We start from the raw sequence: 21994 nt of genomic DNA, 5'->3' as shown, positions 1-21994 counted from the left end.
CTTCCAAAGCTTTTGCTTTGGTTTTACTGTTTAAGCATACTAGTAATGAAATTAAAAGGTTATAATTGTATAGAGCATATTATAATGTGGTACTTCTAAATTTGTAATAAAAATTATATCATAAGTTTATAAACAAATATGTATCCCTTCACCTAATTTTTTTTTTTTTTTTTTTGAGACAGAGTTTCACTCTCGTTGCCCAGGCTGGAGTGCAATGGTGCAATCTCAGCCTCAGCCTCTGCCTCCCAGGTTCAAATGATTCTCCTGCCTCAGCCTCCCAAGTAGCTGGGATTATAGGCATGCACCACAACGCCCGGCTAATTTTGTATTTTTAGTAGAGACGGGGTTTCTCCATGTTGGTCAGGCTGGTCTCCAACTCCCAACCTCAGGTGATCCGCCCGCCTCGCCATCCAAAGTGCTGGGATTACAGGCGTGAGCCACCATTCCCGGCCTAATTTTTTTTAAATAATAGAGACAGTGTCTCACTATGTTGCCCAGGCTGGTCTTGAACTCCTGGCCTCATGTGATCCTCCTGCTTTGGCCTCTCAAAGTGCAGGGATTACATGCGTGAGCCACTGTAACTGGCCCCCACATCTCTATTTTATTTTGAGACGGGGTCTTGCTGTGTCACCCAGGCTGGCGTGCAGTGTGCAATCTTGACCCACTGAAAACCTTTGCCTCCCAGGTTCAAGTGATTCTCCTGCTTCAACCTCCTGAGTAGCTGGGATTATAGGTGCACAATACTACAACGGGCTAATTTTGTATTTTTCTTTCTTTCTTTTTTTTTTTTTTGAGATGGAGTTTCACTCTTGTTGCCCAGGCTGGAGCGCAATGGTGCAATCTTGGCCTCAGCCTCCCAAGTAGCTGGGATTACAGGCATGAGCCACCACACCTGGCTAATTTTGTATTTTTAGTAGAGACGGGGTTTCTCCATGTTGGTCATGCTGGTCTCAAACTCCCGACCTCAGGTGATCCACCCACCTCGGTCCCCCAAAGTGCTGGGATTACAGGTGTGCGCCACCGTGTCCGCCAGCACCTCTCTATTTTAGATCCTTTACCAAGCAATCCTTCAATAATTTTCTTAACCTTCTGTAATTTCTAAATCATTGAATAACACCCCTTCAAATTCATACCTATTTTTGCTTCCCCAAATGTAACTTTGTTCCAATGTGACACCATCAAAGTATATGAGCAGAAACCTCATTATAGAATGCCTTATTATTCTGATTAAGTTATATATAATTATGAAAATGACATCTCATATTTCTAACTTGCTCCTTGCAACTGTCCTGTGAAGTATGAAGCAAAGGTAAAAGGCTTGCCCATATTAACAGAAATAGCAAGTGGCAGAGGTATTCCAGCTCTTATTTTAACTTTCTTTCTGCAATATTTTACCCTTCTGGCCAAATGATAGTATATCTGTGTATGATTTACCTCAGAAAATTGTGTGGCTGTACACTAATGCAGTACACAATTAATTTTATGATGCGAAATTAAAAAGAAATGCCATTCATCAGACTATTCCCCCAAAGGACTACTGAAGTTTTAAAAAATCTTTAGAAAGGATTCTAAATCAATACGATGTTTAAAGAGTTTAAGCACTCACTGCTGCTTTTCTTGGTCCCCAAGGTCTGGCCATCTTCTAAAGAGTTTGAACCTACTGAAGAACTATCTTGACTGTCTTGATGAGGGAGCTGAAGAAATCCTTCACTGGAGTCTGAGCGGGTGGGTGTTAATGTTAGAGATTTCTGGCGTTCCCGATTAATATCTTTCTTAGACTTTATCAATTTTCTCATTTTTAGAGTAATCCAGTTGCCTCTCCTAACAGAATTTTAAAAATTGTTATCAGTTTAAAATTCAACATACAAATCCTTCACAAAAGTAGAAGTCATCACAATATTAGAAATAACCTAGTGTTTTTTTTCAAAATAAGAATTTATAAAATTTGGTTAATGGTACCTTCTAGGAGGAGATGGGTCATAAAATTTGTATTGATCCATAATTTTCTCTTCTAGTTTCTCCTTCTGACGTCTTAATTCATTTAACTTATCACTATAAAATAAAAATTACCTTTTAGGACAGGCATCATATTTTGTACAGCTATGAATATTAAATTATTTTGTGACTGTGATCTAATGTCTCCCCAAAACATAAAAAAATACAGATACCATGGTTGGCAACTAAGATTTTATCAGGTAGTTAACAATGGGAATTTTTCCATGTTTCTCCTTTTTTAAAAATTTACATTTTTTTTCCTTTTTGGAAGAAAGGTGACCTATTACAATTTATATCAGCAAAAAATAAAAACATTGTTTAGTTTGCTTACAATTATAGATATAATGAATAATCCTGCAAACACATGTTCATGCAAATATTTTTCTTTTCGGCAGAATTACTTAGGTTTGATTTACTTGTAGAGAACCATTTCCTGACTCCAGCAATGCATGAGTCATTGCATCCTAGTCTCATTTTTATATTCTCAGTAGTATTTACTATATAGAGAAACATCAAAGATCATCCAAGTATTGTCTCTAAGAAAACCCCACAATGCCAAAGAATACTATTTACTTCAGAAACATTAGTGATCATTTACAATGAGGAAGGCATGAGGTATATATGAAGATGAATAATAAATAGCTTTGTTTACAATATAGGAGAGAAGATATATCCATAAATTAATATAATAACATATAATATTTTTTGTGTGTATATATATAAAATGACTATATAATCCAAGGAAGTAGCAGTACCAAAATAAAATACTGTGCAAGTACAACAGGAAGGTAAATATATCCATCTTAGATCACGAAATAAAGCCCCATGAAGAAAAAGGCCATTATTAGATAGGCTGAAAAGGAAAGATAAGAATGCTAAATTACATGTTGGTGTAGTTGTAGGAAGTTAAAAAATGCTAAGTTATGTTTAGCTTGAATGTTATAGGCTGAGAGGAAGTAGTGAGGGAGAGTTTTTGTTTTACATTCTGCTCAGTAGGAAATCAGAAGTATTGAAAGTTTCATTACAAAGTGGTAAGAAATCTTGGTTTAAAGTACTTTAACCCAATGATGGAACAGGATATATCGGAAAGAGTGGAGATAAGGCAGGGCGCGGTGGCTCAGGCCTGTAATTCTAGTGCTTTGGGAGGTGGAGGCAGGTGGATCACTTGAGCTAAGGAGTTTGAGACCAGCCTGGCCAATGTGGCAAAACTCTGTTTTTACAAAAAACACAAAAATTAGCAGCGTGCCGCAGCGTTTGCCTGTAGTCCCAGCTACTTGGAAGGCTGAGGCAGGAGAATAGCCTGAACTCAGGAGTGGAGTTTGCAGTGAGCTGAGATTGCGCTACTGCACTCCAGCCTGGCTGACAGAGCAAGACTGAAAAGAAAAAAAAAAAAAGATTGGAGATAAGAAAACATTCAGGAAGCTAATGGGGTAGTCTATCTGAGAGGGAAGGCTGAATTACAGTGGTGGAGACTAGGAAGAACTAACTTGAGAGATTCTGTAGAAGATGCCTTGTGAACAGATGTTGCCAACAGTTATACCACAGTACAAACAGCATACAGCATACATTTATTATTCACCCAACTGCTTGGATCTGAGGCCTGCAGAAGAGTTGACATTTGAAAAGTTGTTAACAAGGCTGTAGTTCCCAGTTCGTTTTTCCTTTTACTTGTTGAAATATCATTAAGAACCTCCAAAATCTCAATACTACCTGTCCACTGCCATCCTGCTAGGACCATGTGACAAAGGCATTTAGCTAGAAATGTCTAACATGCAAGATGGATATTTGTAATTTAAATTCATTAAGTCAGAATAGATCATAATCTTTGGAAGTCGACTGTCTAGATACAAGCACTTTCACCTGGAAATGTATTAGTCACCAAGGGTCAGAATAGTAAGACAACAAAGCTTTGGATAATGCCTCTGCTTAAGGGACAGGAGACTCAGATACCAAAAGTTTTATATATACTCAAAGCTTCTTAACCTAAAACAAGGCTTCTTTTGAAAGCAAGTAAAGGAATACATACCCCAGAAAGGACAAAAGGACTAAAGGTGGAGCCCAAGCTGTCCAACCACAAATGTGAAATTTCTGAGGTTTTACATTTACTTTGAAAGCTTACACAAATTCTGCCTTTGTTCCATGATACACCTGTGTATTAATAAAGAAATAATGTTCCCTGCCTGAAATTTTTTGGTAAGACTGGTGCTTCAGAAAAATGTATGATGTATCCTGGTTTCACATGTGCCCTGGCTGTTTATGTACATCAAGTCTGAGAGGCACAGACATACTACTTCATGCACTCCTTGAATAATCTAGAAAGTAAGTGTCATCTCTATTTTAGAGAAGAAGAAACTAATGATCAAAGAAATGACTTGTCTGTGGTCACACTGTGAGTGGATGAATTGGGACATGAATTAGAAGCTGTCTAATTTCAACATCTGTGCTATTTCTATTTTACTGTGATGCTTCTCATCTGTGGGGCAAAGAGAAGAGATGTATTGAGTAAAGATGAATCATCGGGTAGTAATACCAAGACTACCCACTGGGCTGCACAGGCCCAAATGTGAGTCTTAACAGATTGTTTAACTTTCTGGAGACACAACTTACCAATAATTAAGCCCTGTCAACTCTCTTTCACATGTCTTGCAGCTTGATCTCAACTCCTCGGTATGGCATAGAACAACCTTTGTAAACTGGGTCCTGACTGTTTAGCCACTTCTCTATTGCACCCCTCCTTTCCTCAATTTTGCTCCAGAAAGAACAATTAATTTTTAGGTCCTATACCACACCACAACATACTTTCATCACACTTCCATGACTTTGTATTGCAGCTCTCCTGGGCTGGCATGCCTCCTCAAGCAAATTCCTATCGAACCTATAAATCTCCACTCAAATCTCATCTTTGGAAAGTTCACCTTGCCTCTCCCAGACTAAGATATTCCTGCCCCTATATGTGCTATATTTCTATGGCCTCCTACATATACTTCCATTATAGAATTACTGTATTTAAATGTTTATTTGTATTTCTCACTTTATACTACTAATTCTTTAAGAGCAAGATGCATGTGTTTTCATGTTAGTATTTCTGATTATTAGAATAGTGCCTGGAATATAAGCACTCAAAAATATTTGTTGAAAATCAGTAAAAATTAGCATGAATTTTCTCTGCCACTGGGTATGGCAATGATAAAATCATGAGTAACATATTTCAGAGTGCAAAATTATTTGGTACCTACATGTACTGTCTTTGTTCAACATGAAAAAGATCCTTGCTTTCCATATTCTGCTCCAAAAGTGTTCTGTTCTGTAGCATTAATGTCTGAATTTGATCTAGTAGATGCCGATTTTCTTCTTCTAAATTTCCTTTAAGTTGGCTTAGCAACTGTTTAAACACAAACATTTTTTTAAAAAATCAACATTTACATTTAACATAAATCAACTGAAAAATATGAAGTACTACACAAAGATTTAAGTGTTCCACTGTTTGAACAATTAGATGATTGTACTTTTATCAGAGCATGATTATTTTAGTGATGACACCTACAGCACTGGGTTACATGCTCTCTCTCTCTCTATATATATTTTCTTAATTTTCACAAACACTGGGTCTAATATATAATATATTATCTACTCCCCAAACACTGCTTTCTGTCTTTAAAACTGTTTAACTTATAGTATAGTCCAAAAGCTAGATTCAAATATCTAATATTTTATTTCTATGAAATGTTAGACAAGTAGGTTCTCAGATCTATGAAATGAGGATAGCTCCCACCCAACAAGGCTGTTGCAAGGATTAATTAGTATATGTAAAGTATCTAGTAGCATGTGTATAGCACACACTAAGTATTTAGTATGTCTCATAATTTCCCCACCTACTGTTTTCTTTTTGTGAGACAGAGTTTCACTCTTGTTGCCCAGGCTGGAGTGCAATAGCATGATTTCGGCTCACTGCAACCTCCGCCTCCCAGTTTCAAGCTATTCTGTCTCAGCTTCCCGAGCAGCTGGGATTACAGGCATGCTCCAGCACACCCAGCTAGTTTTGTATTTTTAGTAAAGATGGGGTTTCTCCATGTTGGTCAGGCTGGTCTCGAACTCCCAACCTCATGTGATCCGCCCACCTCGGCCTCCCAAAGTACTGGGATTACAGGCGTGAGCCACCGCGCCCGGCATCCGTTCACTGTTTTCAAGAAACCTTAAAAGTCTGTGTATAGTTTTTGTAGCTTGATCAAGGGAAATCGGGTAATTTAGTCAATAGTTGGTGTTAACAGCTGGCATTACTAGTAGGTGAGCTGCCAGCAGCATTGGGCCTTTTCTACGCAGTTAGTAGAAACTGGAAATATGCCTTAGCTAGGCCAGAGGTTCAAACAGAAGTTAGCAGAAGGCCCAAAGTAGTGATTCTAAAAATTTGGCATCCCTTGTAGAGTAGATTTGTGGGCCCCAGCATTCAAATTCAGCAGGTCTCGAGTAGAGCCCAGAGATCTGTATTAAAAAAGCAAAAGTTGCTGACCTTCCCTCCACTATTGTCCTATGACCCTGCCAAATCCCCCTCTGTGAGAAACACCCAAGAATGATTAATAAAAAAAAAAAAAAAAAAAAGCAAAAGCAAATAACACATACCCGCCCTGCCTACACCACCACCCCCGCCCCGCCCCCTCCAAAAATAAACATTTTGAAAAATTTCAAAAGGTAGAGAAAATCAGGGAGAATTATACTATAATCATAAACAACCATCTAGATCTGTAACTGTGAATATCATACTATGTTGGTTTTATTTATCTGTATGTTGTTAAATTGAAACATAACATATGTGGTAGATTCATTAAAAAACTGAATGCATTTATTTTCTTCCCTGTACCTATGCCCTCTTGCAATGTGACTTCTCACTTTTCCCGTAAAGAAGTGGAATCTATTTTCCTTCTTCTTGAATTTGGAATGCTTTTGGCCAAGAGAAAGAGGTGGAAGTGATGGTGTAACAGTTCCAAGTCTAGGCCTCAAGTTGCCCGTGGACTTCCACTCAGACTCTCAGAGCCCTGCTGGAGGATGGAGAGACCACATGGAACAGAGAAGGGTTATCCCACCGAGGCCACCACAGACCAGCCAGCCCTCAGCGTACATGCCAGCTAAGATGCAGGAGCAAACCCCTGGCCCATACATCAGTGAGTAGATTAGCACAGATGCTCAGCAAACTCAGACTCATTAGGCAAAAAGAAATGTTTACTGTCCATTACCACTAAGGTTCTCTCGTTGTTAAAGAGCATTATCAGTGTCAATAGACAACTGATAAAGCATATATAAAGAAAAGAGAACAATTGTTTTTGTTTGTTTGTTAGATGGAGTTTCGCTCTTTCGCCCAGGCTAGAGGGAAGTGGTGCGATCTCGGCTCACTGCAACCTCTGTCCCCCAAGTTCAAGCAATTCTCCTGCCTCAGCCTCCCGAGTAGCTGGGATTACAGGCATGTGCCACCACACCTGGCTAATTTTTGTATATTTAGTAGAGATGCGTTTTCACCATGTTGGCCAGGTTGGTCTCGAACTCCTGACCTCAGATGATCCACCCGCCTCGGCCTCCCAAAGTGCTGGGATTACAGGCATGAGCCACCGTGCCTGGTCCAAGAACAAATTTTAAGTGTATATAGAGCTTAATGAATTATCACAAAGTAAACATATATGTTAAACTAGCACCTGGATCAAGAAACAGAACATTAATTGTATTCCAGAAACACCTGTGCTATCTTCCAACCACTATCCCTTCCCACCAAGGTTAACTACTATCTCAACCTTTTATACTATAGATTAGTTTTTTCCACCTCCACTAAATCATGTCATTATATGACTTAGCCCTCAGCCAATAATTAACATTTGACCCAAGTTGTGAGAATTAGCCAGGGATGCATAGATAGCTAGGGCCCTCTCTGGTCTCTCTTGAAACAGTTTTCTGGACCACCAGTGACATGTGGGATCTTATGAAGACCCACTGAGGCTGACTCATTTCTTGAAAATCCTTAAATTTTTGACTGGTTTACTGGTCTGTTACTTACCCCAACCAATATTTCAACCTCAGGCTATCTAAGAGCTGACCTTTGACAGCTCTCCCAGGCATGGGGCTTTTCTATGCTCTGTTCCAAATCAAGTCAGTTTTCTCCAGTAGAAAAGTTGCTGTTTTTCATAGCTTGCCCTGTGCTCTGTCAAAACTACCAGGCATAGGAACCAGGGAAGGAGAAGAGGAATGGGAAGAACCCCAAGATAAAATGCCTCAGACAACCACAGTTCCTTCCCAGGGTTGAATAGTTTTGCTTTAATAAATGCTTCTCAATTTGCTATATGCCCTTGTTGGGTTCTAGAGTCCTAACAAGGTTGTTTTTGACAGTTCTGTCCAATTTTATTGTTTCTTAAGGAGTTGATTTGCCACATTTCTCACTCTACCATTCTGGAGGTATACCATCCTACAATTTATTTGGACTTTTATAAATCATAGGTAGAATGAATTACTTTCTGAGCTTTGTTGGGTAATTAATTGTATGTTGTTTCCAACTAATTTTTCTATTGGTTTATAATTTCATGCCAGGTGTAAACACTTTTTCATTAAATGAATAATTTTATAATTTTCAAAGAATTTGGACATAAGTTTAAGCTAATAATTTTTAAAATATTGTAATTAATGATATGGGAAGTTGTTCTGAATTACATGTAAGTTTCAATGATCCTAGACCAAATTCTTTTAGATATATGCCACTAAATATATACTAGTATTGTCACTGTAATCTAGTCATTTATTTCTTAGGCATGTCTTGGTGCCTAAATGAAGGAAACAGTGATTAAACTTTTTAAGCTCACCTCACACTGGTTATTCAGCTTGGTTGATGTAATATCCAATTGTTGGTATTGTTCCTTTAGTTTTGAAAATTCAGCTTCTAATCTTGTTTGTTCCAGTTTGGAATTATTCAGAAGACTTTTCAAATTTTTATGGTCAGTTTGTAAAACTTCAGTCTCTTTTAAAAGTTGACTATAGGTATGATTCAGCCTATAATTAGAAATCATAGAAATATAATTAGATTATCTTAATAGCTTTTGGTGTAATTTATACAATATGAAATGATATAAATAACATTAAGGCATACTTAGAATAAAAGACTGTTTTACAAGTTACTAAACTTATCAAAAATCAGTTTCTATTCTGTAAAAACTAGATTTTTAAAAATTCTGAGTACCTTTCCCTTGAAAATAATTTTTAATTTCCTTTTTTCATCCACCCATCTCCACACTGGGAAAAGAATTTTTTAGTCTTTAAATATGTTGAAGTATAGGTACTCAAAGTTTCAAGTATTAATAAGAAAGTATTGGCTGGTTACTGATGGTCCATGTCTGTAATCCCAGCATTCTGGGAGGTAGAAGCAGGAGGATCACTTGAGGCCAGGAGTTTGTGAGCAGCTGTGGGGATCACAGGAGACCCTATTTCTACAAAAAATAAATATTAAAATTAAAAAAATTAAAAATTAGCTAGGCATGGTGGTGTGTGCCAGCAGTTCCAGCTACCTGAGGGGCTAAGGTGGAAGGATTGCTTAAGCATAGTAGTTTGAGGTTGCAGTAAGCTATGATCATGCTACTGAACTTCAGCTTGGGCAACAGAGTAAGATCCTATCTCTCTCTCTCTCTCTTTTTTTTTTTTTTGGAGATGGAGTCTTACTCTGTTGCCCAGACTGGAGTGCAGTGGTGCGATCTCGACTCACTGCAACCCTTGCCTCTCAGGTTTAAGCAATTCTCCTGTCTCACCCACCCAAGTAGCTGGGACTACAGGTGCACGCCACCAAGCCTGGCTAATTTTTGTATTTTTAGTAGAGATGGGGTTTCACCATGTTGGTCAGGCTGGTCTCAAACTCCTGACTCAGGTGATCTACCTGCCTCGGCCTCCCAAAGTGCTGGAATTACAGGTGTGAGCCACTGCACCCAGCCTATTCTATTTTTTAAAATTCCGAATTCAAACTATGCTTGGTACTACAAAGGGGCAGTATATAGTTTGGATGTAAGAAATAATACATAATTTAAAAAAACATATATATATATACACATATATATGTATATACTTTCTATATAAAATATGTTTGTTATATATAATATATATTTATTACCTATCATTTTCACCACAAAGTTTCTTGTATTCTGCAGCTACTGTTTCATGATTTTTATTTTCAAGCAGCATTTTTTCCTGTTCTACTTTGAGCATTTTTTCCAAATCTTCCAACTGTCCTTTCTGTTTTAATAACTGATTGTAACTACGGGGAAAAAAGGCATTTGGTTTATAATATTTACAAAAAAGAAATTTTAGAAATGAAGGAAATGAGTAATGAGTATCATTTAAAACACATGTAAATTTATATAAATTTCTTATGTAAACTAACATTAGATGTGTTTAATATATAAAATTTATTATACTACTTGAAGAAAATTCATTTTAAATTCACAGTACAACAAAATATAATAAATTACCGGTCTTCAAGGTCTCTATGTTCCACCTCAAGATTTTTGTGGGCAGACTTCAGAGTTCCATGTTTAGAGATAAGAGATTCATACTCTGAAGCCTGACGTTCATGAAGAAGTTCCAGCTTTTCATGATCTTTGATCAGAGAATCATAGAGAGATTTTAGGTCTTCTCGCTCTTTGATTACAGATTCATTTTCATTTTCTAAGGAAGACTGCTGGATTAGGAGTTGGGCATTCTGGTTCATGAGTGAGGTACTTTGGGAATTAAGGGTGGAATTTTCAACCTATAAGAATACATATTGTTATCAGACATAAGAAAAACAGTTCATGTTCTTTTTCAAAATACAAGATTACAATGTTAATTAAAGAAAGCTCTAAATGAATCACAGCACACATATTTACATTATACTGGGAAGACGTGGATTTTAGCTTCCCAAAGAATAAGGCTATCATTTAATTTTGATTTTTGGAAGTGTATATATACATATGTATGTGTGTATATATAGACATATATATGTATTGTATGTTTTGGGTTGAATTTATTTTAAATGAAGGTGATTAGCAACCATTTGTATTATATTACAAATGAAAATGTATAGAATTTGAAGTGCTAGTTTATCATTTCTAGAACTTGGTGACAGAAGTTGATAGAAGTGAAAAATTACTTTTAGAAATTTTTCAAGAGTCCAAATTAAATAAGTATTTTCTTTATCAAAGTGTTGATGTTAATCAAAATCAGTGTCAAAGAAAAGGGTTACAGAAAGAAGAATTCTTTGATTCGGAGAGGGAACTTGTTTCTGCTCTTTAAGAGGTTTCAGAGTTGAACTTTTCCCCACCTGATTGTTCTGTTTGAAAAGACACTGGCGGTGTTAAGTGAAAGATGGATCCTCTGAACTTAGGAGAGGTCTAAACACAAAATTCTCATGTTGTCCTGCTTTCCAGTAACTAAACTGACCAAAAAAAGCTATACAAATGAAATAAGGAATAGTATGCTGCAATCATACTCTAAAGCAAGGGTTTCTACCTAATTTATTACAATTGACTTAATGAAATGGTAGAAAGACCATAAATATAATTTATCTTTATTTAGATGTATTGACTGAATTTATTAATATTTAAAATTAAAAACTGATGTGTGAAAATTTGGCATGGCACTAAATAAAAATATTTTCATTTATCTTTAAGTTCATTCACTAAGAAACAATGTTTCCATGTTTACCCTCCCTTATTTTAATAGCATAATTCAAGAGTTTGGTTGGATATTCCCAAAATATTATATTACAACCTGAAGCTTGGCATTCTGTGTTTGAAGAGTGGTATTCTGTTCTTGTAATGACACTGTCTGCCTCTGAAGTGCAAGAATCTGAGCCTGCAAATTATTGTTCTGTGTCTCAAGTTGCTTCAGTTGAGTTTTCAATGCTTGCTTCTCTGCTTGCAGTGTAGCATTCTTGAAAAACAAAAACCAAAACCAAACATATTAACAATAATGGCAACATCAAACATGTTTCTATAGTATACTGAATTTTATACAATGAGTATTTATTAGCATTATAATCCATAAAAGCCCCAACAATCTTAAAAGAGAAAAAAAAAACAAAACATTTCCCCCATCCCAAATTGTAAACAGACATTTATCAGAAAGAAGGCAATGATACTAAAACCTTAATATTGTGCCTGTGTCTTGTCTGCATTATAATATCCTAAAAATAAAATATCCCATTCTAAATATATTTATTAACACAAAAACTAGAAAGGAATTGTCAGTTGTATGGTTTTAATACTGCTTGAAGGTTCCCAGAATGCCCAGAATAAATGGGGCTGTGTCCAACCATGGAGGTCTAACTTTTCTAATTTACCCAAAGGCAAATATATACCTAAGTGAGTAGTGGTCCCAGAGATAGTGCAAAACTAAGTATATTCCAAACACAAATATTTCAAAGGGAAGCAGGTTTACAGGAACAATCTTAACCATTTTTTGTTTACAATTTGCAATCCACAACAGACCTAACGCAGATATTTTCTTATTTTTCCCACGATATAAAATACTAATTAAAACTCTATTTCAACTATAAGACTCCTGGAGCATTTCCAAACAAAACATAAAATTTTCAGTTTTTCCAGTACATAAGGCCATATTTCAATTTTATAGCTAAACAAATGAATTACTATGTGAATCAATGATTATTATATTTTAAAATACTTGTCATTAATATTTTCAGGATTATTTCTAAATTAGACTTCATAAAAAATCAGCAACAGCAAAGTATAAACAAAGAACCCTCCAGAAAACAGAAATAAAACTTTAATGTACAAAAGGTCATAATTGGTCTACCCTGCAGTATGCATAAAAAGTTAACAACTGAATCACAATAGATCACTCCTATCATATCTATATGTAAATATAACATTAATTTTATTGGCTTTATGTTATATACACTGCATGTCACTGTGTAAAAGGCAGGTCAGGATTTGACCCACATATTATACCATAAAATTGAAGCTGAGGAAACAAATGCTTTAAGATGGGTTATGATTTTATACTTCTCTTTTGTTCATTTGTTCAAATAGAAAGGATGAAAAAATGTATACTAGAAAAAATAAAAAGGAATACTGATAGTACTGATGTATTTATATACCATCTCAGCACAAAGAGGTGAACCATTTTTCACATATATATGTGAAATAGTATTGTAGTTTAGCACTTTAGAAACTAAATTGTACAAGCTCTACCGATTATTCCAGGTGTCTTTGGGAATAAAAAAAATTCCTATAGTCTATAATGAATAGAAGAGATAGCTGAGAGGGTATCTTAGAGCAGGAAAAAATTTACAATGGCAAAGAAATAAGTTAGCAAATATAATACTGGCAAACACACAAAAATTACCAGCCTATTATATGGCTAACCGTCTTTATAACCCCATTATCTAAAATATGATATGAAGTAATTTTTTTCCAATGAGAATTTATAAAGGAAGTCTACAAGAAAAAGATTCACCTTACAGAACTTTATATGCCAGCTCAATTTTCTAAAATGTAATTATGAATCCAAGCAATATAGGTATATATATCACTGATTAAAAACAGGCATTTATAAATGGCCAATAAATATATGAAAGATGTGTAATACCTAACTCATAATTTTAAATGTGCACATGAAAATATTTTCTCCTATTGCTTTAAGAAAAATTAAAGCACTAGGTACTATCCAATGTTAATATGGAAAGATAGGTATACTCTCTTAGTGGGACTGAAAATTGATGTGATTTTTAGGTTGGGTGTGGTGACTCACACCTGCAATCCCAGCATTTCAGGAGGCTAAGGAGAGCAGATCACTTGCGGCCAGGAGTTCGAGACCAGTCTGGGCAACATAGTGAGACCCCATCTCTACAAAAAATACAAAAATTCGCTGGGTGTGGTGGTGTGCACCTGTGCTCCCAGCTAGTTGGGAGGCTGAGGCAAGAGGATCACTTGAGCCTGGGAGGATGAGGCTTCAGTGAGCTATGATCTCGTCACTGCATTCCAGCCTGGGAGATGAGTGAGACCATGTCTCAGAGAAGAAAAAAAAAAAAAAAAAAAAAAGATAATAGATGGGATTTTTAAAGACTAGTAGAAAAAATCAATTAAATACACACACACACGTATATATCCTTTGGCCTTGCAATTTCACTGTCAGGAATTTAGCATTCTATGAACATGTTTAAAAATAACCTAAATGGGTGGGGGGCGGTGGCTCATGCCTGTAATCCTAGCACTTTGGGAGGCCAAGGTGGGCGGATCATGAGGTCAGGAGATTGAGACCATCCTGACAAGCATGGTGAAAACTGTCTCTACCAAAAATACAAAAAATTAGCCGGGCGTGGTGGCAGGAGCCTGTAGTCCCAGCTACTCTGGAGGCTGAGGCAGGAGAATGGTGTGAACCTGGGAGGCAGAGCTGGCAGTGAGCCGAGATCACGCCACTGCATTCAAGCCTGGGCGACAAAGTGAGACTCCGTCTCAAAAAAAAAAAAAAAAAAAAAAACCTAAATGTCCAGAGATATGAGATTTATTTAAGTAAATTATGGTAACATTCACACTATGGAATAATAGGTAATCATTAAACAAAATGAAATACACATACATCTGCTAAAATTGAGACATCTCCAATATAATATTAACTGAAAATGCAAATAGGAATTTTGTATAGCATGATCCCACAGGTATAAATTTGTAAAAGAAATATACTTCTACATACAGATAAATGACAAAAAAATTTTCTAGGAAGATAAACTGTTTATAGTGATTCTTTTTGAATGAGAAAGTAGAAATCATGGTGTGGGAATTAATTTTTGGTTTTATTGCTTAGTTTTTAATTAAAGGTACTATTTTTGTGTTAAATTAAAAAAAAAAACCACCACCACAACTATTTTACTTGTTATTGTGTAAGTTCCTTAAGTTTATTCATCTTTTGAAGGGTAAGTATTTGTTGTTCAGTTTGTTTGCTTGTTGTTTACTGTCAAGTATATATTGAACTAATTTAGCAAATATTTGTTAAGTGTCTACTACCTACCAGGCACTATTCTAGATAGTAAAGGCACTGTGGTAATAAAAAGAAAGACGAATTACCCGCTTTCATAAATGAATACAAAATTTAATTTCACTGTGAAAAGTGCTATGAAAAAACTAAAGCAATGGAACAATAGTGAATAGTTTAAGTCAGGAATAACAACTTTACTGGGGGAAGAAGTCAGAGAAGACCTTCTGCAGGACATATGATATGCCACCCAAATGCTGAGGGAAGCCAGTCATATGTTCCAGGCAGGAGAAGCAAAAAGAAAGTCCCCTTAGGTAGGAACAAATAGAAAAAGGACTATACGACTAGAATTTTCTTATTAAGTGCCATCAATTGTTTAAATATTAGAAAATGTATCTAAGATAAATATATCCAGTGATCCTCTATTTCTAAAAAAAACTATTTCTACTAAAATTTAGAAATACTTACATTTCTTTCTACTTCAATTAATCTGTCTTTAACTTTCAGAAGTTCTCTAGTCGTTTCTTGACTTTCTCGCTCCCATTTGTTGTCTTCACCAGATATTGGAGGAGAGCTCTGTACCATCCTTTCCTCATCTTGTCTCTGTTTGAGAGCTTCATAATTTTTCTTCACCTAAAATTTTATTTAAAATATTTTAATGGGGAGAAAAAAATCACCACAGTTACATTTCTCTCAATTAATTTGACTCTGGGCTGATCTGGTGAATACGAGAGGCAATTTACTTTTAAATGTGATAAATAATATGTATGATTTATGCTTTTTAAAATGCAAATCCTTTCCTCCTAGAAATATAAAACATACTCTGCTTATGTGCCAGAGTAATAGTAATGTCAAATCCTATCGTTTGTCGTGCAAATGCCCCTGGATTAACAGTGGATATAGATATGTTGCTAATGACTAACAATTCTTTTTACAGCTATCTATAACCAAGTTAGAAATTTCACAGAGATGTCTACGTAAAGCACAAAGATTTGACACTTTACTAATTTTAAGGATATATCGTATTCAGGATTTTTTTAGTTCTGAGCTGGCTCTCTTAAAGTAGATTACAATCACACTAGAAAATCCTGGATAAGATATATCCTTGGATTGCTATTAACAACTTGCCCATCATACATGACCAAATTTGCCAGATTTAACTTAATAACTCTTTCTCTTCAACTTAAATTTAATATTATTATTCTTATCTTGAATTATTAAGCTATCTTGAAGCACTAGTTTACCCTAGGAGATTCTTATAATAAATTTTAAGTTAACCCCAACCTTTGTATTAAGGCAGGGATAGAAATGTTTTATAGTTCAACATCTAATGTACAACTTAAGAAAGCCTATGACTCAACAATTAATATTGCTACCAATGAGTTAGAAAATAATGAGGTGAGACTAAAAAGATGCCAAGATAGAATGTAATGTCAAGTTTCTCAAGAAATCTAATGGGTACCCTATGATCCTAGTTGGGTTTTGTTTGTTTTGTTTTTACTTTTAACACACTAATAACAATAGATGAGTGGCATCATTTCTAGTCTCTATTTTACATGAATTTCCCATGAGGTCCTTATTCTAGGCTTAGAAAGGCTATAAATATATGCAGTTATTAAGAAAGGGGAGCTGAGAATAAAACTCGAATCCTTTCATTTTATATATTTTTTTGAGACACAGTCTCACTCTGTCACCCAGGCTGGAGTGCAGTGGTGCGATCTTGGCACCCTGCAACCTCCGCCACCCAGGTTCAAACCATTCTCCTGCCTCAGTCTCCCGAGTAGCTGGGATTACAGGTGTGTGCCACCATGCCTGGCTAAGTTTTGTATTTTTAGTAGAGACGAGGTTTCACCATGTTGCCCATGCTGGTCTCGAACTCCTGACCTCAAGCCATCCACCCACCTTGGCCTCCCAAAGTGCTGGGATTACAGGTGTTGAGCCACTGCACCCGGCCAAAGGCTTCTCATTTTAAACCCATTGTTCTTTCAAGTAAGTATTAAAAATGATTACTTTATGTATCATTAATCAAAATCTTTATATTCAGAGTCTAAAGATAAATCACTGTAACAAAGTAATTTAGAGCTAATTAAAAAATTGTCAAAGTTTAATTAAAATTTAAAATATTGTAAATTGTTATGAATTCAAATTTTCAAGTTCCCAAAGATAATGTCATCTTTAAAAAGAGTTATAATTTGCATGAAGTTGCTAATGTACAGATTTTAAGTGTAATTCGGTAGTTTTGAGAATGGCAAACACCTATATAACCCATATATCAACATGACAGAACACTTCCATCACTCTAGAAAGATCACTGCACTAAGCAACTACTGTTTTCATTTCTTTCACAAAAATTCTGCTTATACTAAAATTTCACACAAATATGATCACAGTATATATAATCTGTGTGTATGTGTGTGTGTTTCTGAGTATATTTCTAAGCTTTAACCATGTGTTGAGTGCATCAGTAATTTTTTTCTTTTGGTCATTATATCCAATTTTTTATGATGATGAATGAAGTTGTTATAAAAATTCATTTATCTATGTTTTCATTTTCCTTGAGTAAAGAGAAGTAGCATTATCACCTTCTTTTTCTTTTTTTTTTTGAGATGGAGTCTCGCTCTGTCGCCCAGGCTGGAGTGCAGTGGTGCAATTTCAGTTCACCGCAACCTCCACCTCCTGGGTTCAAGTGATTCTCGTGGCTCAGCCTCCTGAGTAGCTGGGACTACAGGTGTGCGCCACCACGCCCCGCTAATTTTTGTATTTTTAGTAGAGACAGCATTTCGCCATGTTGGCCAGGCTCGTCTTGAACTCCTGGCCTCAAGTGATACACCTGCCTCAGCCTCCCAAAGTGCTGGGATTACAGGCAAGAGCTACCATGCCTGGCCATGGGCCAGGACTTTATGAGATACTGCCATACTGCCTGCTAAATTAGTTATAACACCTTATATTTACATCAGTATGCATGACAGTTCCAGTTGCTCCCAATTTGCACCAATATTTGATCAATATTTCCATATAAATTTTAGAATCATCTCGTTAATCTGCCTGTTGGGATTTTAATTGGGATTATGTTGAATCAAGAGATCAATCTGGGGAAATCTGCCATTTTAACAATACTGAGTCTTCTAATTCATGAACATGGTTCTTATCTCCATTTACTGAGGTATTCCTTTGGTGTTTCTAGTACAGAGTTCTTGCACACATTTCCTTAAATTCATCCATAAGTATTTCATAGTATTATAAATGGTGTTTTTTAATTTCATTTTTCAATCTTTCATTGCTAATGTAGAGAAATAAAATAGATTTTTATATATTGACTTTTATCCTGTGACATTGATTAGTTCACCTTAGTTGTAGAGATTTTTCTGTGAATTCCTCAGGGTTTTCTGTAAATATAGTCATGTCACAGGTGAAGAAAGACATTTTTACTTCTTCCTTTCAAATCTGTATGCCTTTCATTTCTTCTTATCTTAGTATACTGGTTAGGATCACCAGTACAGCATTTAATAGAAACAGTGAGAGCAAAATCTTTGTATTCTTCCTGATTAAAGGGGGAAAGTGATTAGTCTATAGGCTGTTTATAGAAGCCCTTTATCTGGTAGATGAAGTTCTTTCTACTTATTCTCCAATTATTGAGAGATGAGTATTAAACTCTCTTACTGTAATTGTGGATTTTTCTCCATGTAGTTCTACAGATATTTGCTTCATGTATTTTGCAGCTCTGTTACTAGGTGTACCTCTGTTATTAGGTGCATAAACATTTAACCTTGTTATCTTTGTGCTGGAATGACCCCTTTATAATTATGCAATGAACTACTTAGCTCTGATGCTATTTACTGCACTAAAATTTACTTTGTCTAACATTAATATAGCCAATCTAGCAATTTTTTGATTAGTGCTGGAATGATATATCATTTTCCATCAAGATTTCTGATAGGTAGCATATAGATGGGTCTTATCTTTTTGTCTAATTTATTAATCTCTGTCTTTTAACTGGGGTGTTTAGACATTTTATATCTAATATAGTTATTGCCATACTTTGGTTTAAAACTGCCATCTTACTATTTGTTTTCTATTTGTCCAATCTGTACTTTCTTCCCTGTTTCTTCTTTTTTTTTGCCTTTTCGATTTTTTTAAGAGACAGGATCTCCCTATGTTGCCCAGGCTGGTCTCAAACCCCTGCGCTCAAGTGATCTTGCCAACCTCAGCCTTCCAAAGTGCTGGGATTACAGAGATAAGCCACTGTGCCTAGCCTGGATTTATTTTTTATGAGTCCATTTTATCTCCCTTTTTTGGTCATATTACCTATACCTCTTTGTCATACTAATTTAGTGGTTACTTTAACCCTTATACTATTCGTATTTAACTTTCACAGTCTACCTTAAAGTGAATATCTCTTCACATATAGTATTAAAAGTTTATAACAATATAAATTCAGTTGAATACATAGCAGGAAGCTAGTCCATAACAGTTATGTCCAAATAGCTGAAAGTGGAAGTCAATGATGGCTTTTTTTGAGACAGGGTCTCACTCTGTCAAACAGACTGGAGTGCAGCGGCACGATGTCAGCTCACTGCAACCTCTACCTCCTGGATTCAAGCGATTCTCCTGCCTCAGCCTCCTGGGTAGCTGGCTGGGATTACAGGTGCCCACCACCACGCCTGGCTAATTTTTGTATTTTTAGTAGAGACAGGGTTTCACCATGTTGGCAAGGCTGGTCTTGAACTCCCAACCTAAAAAGATCTGCCTGCCTCGGCCTCCCAAAGTGCTGGGATTACAGGCGTGAGCCACCGCACCCAGCCTAATGATGGCATTTTAAGTATCTACTTTAAACACACGTATGCAACTCACACCCAAACCCACTAATTTTCTGGTTGAGTAGCTTCATGAAGTTGATTTTATTTGCAACTCAGTGATACTGCTAATGGGGTAGAAAATTCAGGACAAAAAGCAGGTTAATGTGTTTTTTTTTGTTTTGTTTTGTTCTTAATAATCCCTTTAGTTAACTAGACACAGTTCTAAAATTTATTCTCTGGCTCTGAGAATGTCTGGATGAAAAATAAGTAAAACTTATTCTGTAACAATGTATGTTTGAAGGCAATGTCTGTGACAAATAGCAGCAATAATGGTGTCAGCAAATAGTGGAAAAAAGCTGGAACATTCTATGTTACTAGATAATATTGCTTATTGAAAAAAATGACTATTTAGGAGAACTTTAAAGACCAATAGACAGCCCTATCTCTGAACTTCTCTGAGTACAGCAACTCTCATAATTGATTGGTATGTGCACTGTGGGAATCGTAAATCCATACCTTTGGAGTTGCTGCAAGAGGTAATGACTGCTATGAGCATACGGATTCAAAGCCAGGAAAGCTCCCGCACACACCCAATGTGAATCTCATCTTATACCAAAACCATCTGGTGGGAAGATGATTCTCAGACAACTACGTGAAGAGGATGGACTGACACTGCCCTGCTATCTATTTGTATTTCTTATAGTGTTCTGAGTACAGTGATTCTAAATGTAGCCTACAGTAATCTTATCAGTCTAAGTGTTTAGTTAACCTTGAGCCCACTCCTGGTGGCACTGCAGAGATGATAAAAGGGTGAATAAACCAGAACATGACTCTACCAATCTACCATCTACTAGCCCTGTGGAATGGGAAAGTCCCTTATATTTTGATTTACTTCCTTAGGGAAAATAAACAGTTGCCTCTGCCTTGCTTACTTACTTCACTGAATACTTTCAAATATCACAAGAAAACAGATCTAGAAAAGACCTCAAATTTATGAGATCAGGTGCTGTCTTATATAACACACATATGATTTTCCTCTAACTTGGTATACTCACACTCATATTTTGCTTAGCAGAATTTCCCCTGGATCCTCGATAGGAAAGAGTGACAGAGTGAAATGTCAGTATCAAAATGAGAGCTTTTCCCAATAAAATAAGCCTGCCTCTTCCTCATTCCACCCACACACTTCTGATATATCCCCAACAGCAGGCAAGAATATTACACACATGAAATAGCACTGAATAAGCTATACCATATTCATATGACAGAGATCTGTTTAAGAATACTCTCAAGTTTATGAAAAAGGAAGAAATAGACTAAATATCAATAAAATGTTTATATTTTTATTTTCTACTTTATATTTTTCTGTCCAAATATTTATATAATAAATGATCCTTAAAATTCTTTCCAAGAAAATCACTTACTGTTTTAAGTTCTTGGCGCAATTGCTGGTTATAATTCGTGGATTCTTCTAATCGAGCTTCTAAAGCAGCAATTTTTTCTTCTTTTATTTCAAGAGACTTCTTAAGAGTGGATTCTAATTTTGATTCCAAAAGTTTATACCTACTATCCAAGTACAAAGTAATATAGTTCATTATTGGAGGTCAGAAAATTATTTTTAAAGATAATTTATGACCACAAATATTCATGCCATAAATGGGTCTTATGAAAGCATTTTTGTTAAAGAGGCAAATGAAATTATCCTCTTCTTACTGCCCCATTCTCCCTTTAAAACTAATCCTGGTAATGAAGCAACAAAATCACTGAGTGAACAGAGCTCCAGATTATGGCTTAGATTATCAAAAGCAATAATTAATTCTCAAGGAACCCGGAAGACCAAAGTCCCAAAATATCCTTTTTATTAATGAAGACTCCTTTTTTGTTTTGTTTTGTTTTGTTTTGTTTTGAGATGGAGTTTCGCTCTTGTAGCCCAGGCTGGAGTGCAATGGCATGATCTCGGCTCACCACAACCTCCGCTTCCCGTGTTCAAGCGATTCTCCTGCCTCAGCCTCCCTAGTAGCTGGGATTACAGGCATGTGCCACCACGCCCAGCTAATTTTGTATTTTTAGTAGAGATGGGGTTTCACCATGTTGATCAGGCTGGTCTCGAACTCCCGACCTCAGGTGATCCACCCACCTCGGCCTCCCAAAGTGCTGGGATTACAGACATGAGCCACCGCGCCCGGCAATGAAGACTCTTTATCTCAGGGTACAGA

The 21994-nt window shown here is 36.1% G+C and overlaps 1 protein-coding gene across 9 annotated transcripts in view; it reads right to left on the bottom strand.

Moving 5' to 3' along the window:
* Positions 1–21994, bottom strand: part of CCDC88A (coiled-coil domain containing 88A) — a 131837-nt gene that overhangs the window by 19085 nt on the left and 90758 nt on the right. For 6 of the 9 annotated variants that reach the window (XM_019021046.4, XM_019021040.4, XM_019021045.4 and 3 more), the window contains exons 17-25: positions 21203–21344; positions 15451–15615; positions 11758–11919; positions 10479–10756; positions 10121–10264; positions 8829–9015; positions 5232–5377; positions 1960–2052; positions 1607–1821 (exon numbers count right to left, since the gene is read on the bottom strand). In XM_019021046.4, coding sequence (XP_018876591.2) covers positions 1607–1821; positions 1960–2052; positions 5232–5377; positions 8829–9015; positions 10121–10264; positions 10479–10756; positions 11758–11919; positions 15451–15615; positions 21203–21344 — 1532 coding nt within the window. The remainder of the gene's footprint in view (positions 1–1606; positions 1822–1959; positions 2053–5231; positions 5378–8828; positions 9016–10120; positions 10265–10478; positions 10757–11757; positions 11920–15450; positions 15616–21202; positions 21345–21994) is intronic. The other 3 variants (XM_019021047.4, XM_063696172.1, XM_019021041.4) reach the window with 1 other exon arrangement.

The sequence above is a fragment of the Gorilla gorilla genome, chromosome 12 (genome assembly GCF_029281585.2).
Source record: "Gorilla gorilla gorilla isolate KB3781 chromosome 12, NHGRI_mGorGor1-v2.1_pri, whole genome shotgun sequence".
In the NCBI taxonomy this organism is placed as follows: Eukaryota; Metazoa; Chordata; class Mammalia; order Primates; family Hominidae; genus Gorilla; species Gorilla gorilla.
The sequence above is the reverse complement of the archived record's forward strand: the minus strand, read 5'-3'. Positions and strand labels throughout refer to the sequence as shown.